Genomic DNA, 4,752 nt, shown 5'->3' on the forward strand with positions numbered 1-4,752 from the left:
TGGCCAGGCCCGAGGCCTGAGCTCCTCAGCCTCCGTGGCCATGACCTTGTGCCCACCACTCTCGTCTCGAGCCGGCAGTACTGTGGACCTGGTTCTTTACACGGTCTGACTGGCCGGGGCTTTCTGGAGGTCCAATTACATGTAATTCCAGAGCCCGGCTCTGCTGGGAAAGAGGGGATTAGGGCCACAGAGAGGGAAGTTTTGCATGGAGCCATGGGGTGGGGAGCAGGGCTCGGGGGACCCCCAGCTGGGTCTCCAATGTGGGCCTCAGTGGGTGGCTGTGGGTGGGCATCTTGCCTTCATTGCCCAGCAGGATGCTGGCTGAGAGCGTAGGGGACAAGTGGGGGTTAGGGTGGGCTTCCAGGAAGCCCCTCATGGCGTCCTGCTCTGCTCAGGGGCTCTGGGCTGGGCTGGCCTGGTGGGCTGGGCAAAGGCCAGGCCAGGACATGCTTCCGCTCCTTGCAGGAGCCCTCGTCCTGGGCTGGGAGGGGTTGAGGTTACACTTGGGTGTGGTCTGCACTGCCCGGGGTACTGGGCTGCCGCATCCTGAGGAAGCCTCATTTACCCAGGGGCAATAAAAGATAACCCTCTGATAACCTGAATCAATATTGCCCCACTCGGGCTCGTGGGGCTGGGCCCCCACAGCTGTTTTCTGGATAATCTGCACACGCCCCACCCACACCTCGCCCCTCCCCTCCCCTCCCCGCCTCCTCAGGCCCGGCATATAAGACCCAGACCCCTGCCCCAGGTTGCTCTCCGCAACCAGCCATTGGAGCCACCATGGGGCTGCCCCTAGCCCGTCTGGTGGCGGTCTGCCTGGCCTTGGCTTCGGCCACGGGCACAGAGCTCCAGAGAGGTAAGGGGTGGATGGACAGGTTCCCCGCTCTGGGGTAGGAGCCGGGGGATCTTCCAGAGGATAGGGGAGTCTGACCCTGGGATCCAAAGCTGGACCTCTTCTGTCCTGCCTCTGGGCTGGTTCTGGTGGGCACTGGAGCAGCCTGGTTGCCCTCTGATCCTGCAGCCTCCTGGTGCCATCAAAGGGGGAGAACAGAGGACGAGGTAGTCCTGGCCCCTCTTGTCCTCCAGTGTGGGGACAGCCCCCAGGAAGCAGGGCCCGAGCTGGACCACTGCACTGAGGAGCGTGGGAGCTGGACTGGGTGGGGGGTTGCAGGACCCCAGGGAGGGTCCAAGTCAAGATGCACCTTCTTAAGGGTGGGGGCTTCAGTAGGAGAGGAGCCTGTGGTTCAGGGTGGTCCTGGCGCCTTGTCTTGGCTGACATAGGCAGAGTGGCACAGGGGCGCTGGGTGGGACACAAGGAGGCAGAGAGAGTGGCCAGGGAGCCACACGGGTGCCCCGGGTACCCCAACCCATGGCAGTCAGGGTGCTGGACACCTCAGTCAGAGCCGTCTTCTCAGTGGGCTGAGATTCGGGGTGGAATCACCAGGGTCCTGCAGGGTCCTTCCTTGGGAAAGGAACAACCACAGGGGTCCTGTGGGACCCCTTGCTGAGCCACCTGGGTCCTAAGCCACCTGCAGGTGCTATCAGGCCCACGGGGCGGCTGGTGGGCAGGTGACCCCTCCCCTGACGCTCACCCCGTGCCCACCATTCCCAGAAGGCAGGGTGCGAAACCACGGGCACACAGTCTGCAGCACCTGGGGGGACGGCCACTACAAGACCTTCGATGGCGACATCTTCCAGTTCCGCGGGCTCTGCGACTACAACTTTGCCTCCGACTGCCGGGACTCCTACAAGGAGTTCGCCGTGCACCTGAAGCGGGGCCCCGGGCGCCGAGGGGGCCGCCCGGAGCTTGAGTACATCCTGCTGACCATCAAGGACGACACCGTGTACCTGACCCGGCAGCTGGCCGTGGTGAACGGGGCCCTGTGAGTGCGGCCGGGGCCTGGGGCCTAGTGAGGGGTGTGTGTGTGTGTGCTCCTGCTGCTGGGCCCACTCTGCCTAGACCACTGGTGGGGGCGGGACCCCCTCTGATGAGCCCGTGAAGCCAAGACTCCTGAGGGTGGGGTCTGAGCTCCTGTCCCACTCAACAAATCCGGTTTGGGCACCCAGGGAAACCCATGTGGGTGAGGGATTGCGGGCAAGTGCTCTCTACTCTGGGGTGAGAGGTGGGGGGCTGCTTGCAAGCCCCTGACCCTTGCCCTTCAGCCCACAACACTGTGGCCAGTGGTGGGGATTCTGGGCTCCATTAGGTCTGGGGTGCCCAGATCAAGTTACAAAAGGGGTGCCGAGGCAGTCAGGGCGCCCCTTCCCCACTGCCCGGCTATTGTTCCCCCATTGTCTTTGGAACAATGGCAACCTCTTAAATGCCTTCCAGCTGGGCTGGTTCCCCCACCTGTGGGTCGGCCCTCTGCCTGCCTCGAAGGGGTTCAGTTTCCTGTTGCACCTCTGCCCTTGCCACCACCCCCACCCCCCCACCCCCCCACCCCCGCCTGCCAGCTGGTTAGCAGGTGATTGGTCACAGGGGTGGAGGTAGAGGTGAGGTCTGGCAACAGGGCCAAGCCCCAAGTGTAGACAGGAAGGGGGAAGTGGACCCTCAGGAGTGATGGGTCAGCAGGGGCCCGGAGAAGCCACCCACCCATTGGACGTCCTGCTGGGTAACCGCCTGGTGGGGGTGGCAGCCCAACCCGCCTCCATGGCCTTGGGAAGGGCCCTGCACCGACCATGGTGGCCCGGCCGATTTCAGCCTGGGGAGAGACGAGCTGTCCTGCCATTGCTTATGTCGTCCACCAGAGGGAGGCCAAGACCGTCTGTCCCTGGGGTGCAGCGGGGCGGAGGGGAGAAGGGGACCGAGGCGGCTGGCAGGGTGGGCGCGTGACTCGGTGTCCCCCCCCCCCACGCGCAGGGTCAGTACCCCCCACTACAGCTCTGGGCTGCTGATCGAGAAGAGCGACGCCTACACCAAGGTCTACTCGCGGGCCGGCCTCGCCCTCATGTGGAACCGCGAGGACTCGCTCATGGTGGGCACGGCCAGCATCCAGGACGGGGACCGCCCCCCGGGGAGACCCGAGGACCAGCCCCTTCCTTGCAGGACCCAGGGGGTGGAGGCGGGGAGGACCCCCTGAACAGGGTTGTGTGAGCTACCCAGTCTGTACCTGGCCTCAGGGTTCCTCATCCTGGGAGGAACCTTGGAATTTAGAGGCAGGCGCCTCACCTTTCCCTTGGACCCCTGCGGGAACCCCGTCCTCCCGTCACGATTGAAGCGGGGCCCGTGGCAATGGGTCTATTTTCAGCAGGCTGCCCGGGGTCTGGGTGCCCACCTGCCCTGCCCTGGTTGCCCACCTGCCTGGAGCCTGGGTGCCCATCTGTCTTGCCTTGGGAATCCACCTGCCCTGCTCTGGGTGCCTGCCTGCAGAAGCTCACCTGTCCACTCCCCTCTCCCCCTGCACACCTCCACCCCCTCAACAGCTGGAGCTGGACAGTAAGTTCCGGAATCACACGTGCGGCCTCTGCGGGGACTTCAACGGCCTGCAGACCTACTCTGAGTTCCTCAGTGACGGTGAGGCGGCCCCCGGGTCTCTGGGGGCGGGGGGTGGTCACCCTGGGCACCCTCGCTGACGGTCTCCGCCTTCCAGGCGTCGTCTTCAGCCCCACTGAGTTCGGGAACATGCAGAAGATCAACAAACCCGAGGTGGTCTGCGAAGACCCCGAGGAGGAGCCGCTCCCCGCCTCCTGTGCGGAGCACGTGAGTCGGGGGCAGGGGCCCAGGTTGGGGCGCCCGTCGGGCGGGGGGTCTCCGGGGCGGAGCAGCCACCCACCGCACCTGTCTGTCCCGCCAGCGCGCCAAGTGCGAGCGGCTGCTGGAGGCGGAGGCCTTCGCGGATTGCCGGGCGCGGGTGCCGCTGGAGCTGTTCGTGCGGGCGTGCGTGCAGGACCTGTGCCGCTGCGCGCGGGGCGCGGGCGCCGCCTGCGTCTGCAGCACCATGGCCGAGTTCTCGCGCCAGTGCTCGCACGCCGGCGGGCGGCCGGCCACCTGGAGGAGCGCCTCGTTCTGCCGTAAGCGCGGCGGGCGGACCGGGCCCCCGGCCCGGGCGGAGGGAGAAGGCCCGGGACTAGGCAGCCGCGGAGGGCTCACCGCCCCCTCTGTCCCCCGCAGCCAAGAGCTGTCCCGGGAACATGATCTATTTGGAGAGCGGCTCCCCCTGCATGGACACCTGCTCGCACCTGGAGCAGAGCAGCCTCTGCGAGGAGCACCGCATGGACGGCTGCTTCTGCCCCGAAGGTGAGGCGGACGCTCTGCGGGGGCGCGGGCCCTGGGGGCGGGGCATCCATATCGGCCCCCTGGAGGGGACAGCTGTGGAAGTTGGGGTGATGGCAGCCCCTCACTCCACATGACCACCCTGAAATCAGGGAACAAGTCCACATGGGAGGGACCTGCAGGTTGAAGTGTCTCATCCAGAACACCCCCCAACCCCCACCTGGAGGCACAACCCCCACCCGGAGCTGGTGGGGATCACAGGTGTCCGCTCTAAAGATCAGGGCTGCCTGCGGCCGCGGGCCAGGCCCTGGCAGCCCCCAGCGTCACGGCTACGTCCCCTACCCCGCTGCACAGGCACCGTGTTTGACGACATCGCGGGTGGTGGCTGCATCCCCGTGAGCCAGTGCCATTGCAAACTGCACGGACACCTGTACTCCCCTGGCCAGCAGGTCACCAATGAGTGTGAGCAGTGGTGAGTGCCGGGCGCCCAGGGCAGGGTGAGGACACTCGGGCCTGGGTGGGTGGGTGGGGGGGGCTGT

At 66.2% G+C, this 4,752-nt stretch overlaps 1 protein-coding gene across 1 annotated transcript in view; it reads left to right on the plus strand.

The window, feature by feature from the left end:
• The first annotated feature begins 780 nt into the window (after positions 1–780).
• Positions 781–4,752, plus strand: part of MUC2 (mucin 2, oligomeric mucus/gel-forming) — a 27,090-nt gene continuing 23,118 nt past the window's right edge. Inside the window, 8 exon segments of the mRNA XM_030885697.2 lie at positions 781–856; positions 1,613–1,883; positions 2,861–2,975; positions 3,424–3,514; positions 3,591–3,700; positions 3,795–4,011; positions 4,112–4,237; positions 4,568–4,752. Of these exon segments, the coding sequence (XP_030741557.1) occupies positions 781–856; positions 1,613–1,883; positions 2,861–2,975; positions 3,424–3,514; positions 3,591–3,700; positions 3,795–4,011; positions 4,112–4,237; positions 4,568–4,752 (1,191 nt within the window).

The sequence above is a fragment of the Echinops telfairi genome, unplaced genomic scaffold, assembly GCF_000313985.2.
Source record: "Echinops telfairi isolate 266 unplaced genomic scaffold, ASM31398v2 ScPeMD7_37;HRSCAF=141, whole genome shotgun sequence".
Classification (NCBI taxonomy): Eukaryota; Metazoa; Chordata; class Mammalia; order Afrosoricida; family Tenrecidae; genus Echinops; species Echinops telfairi.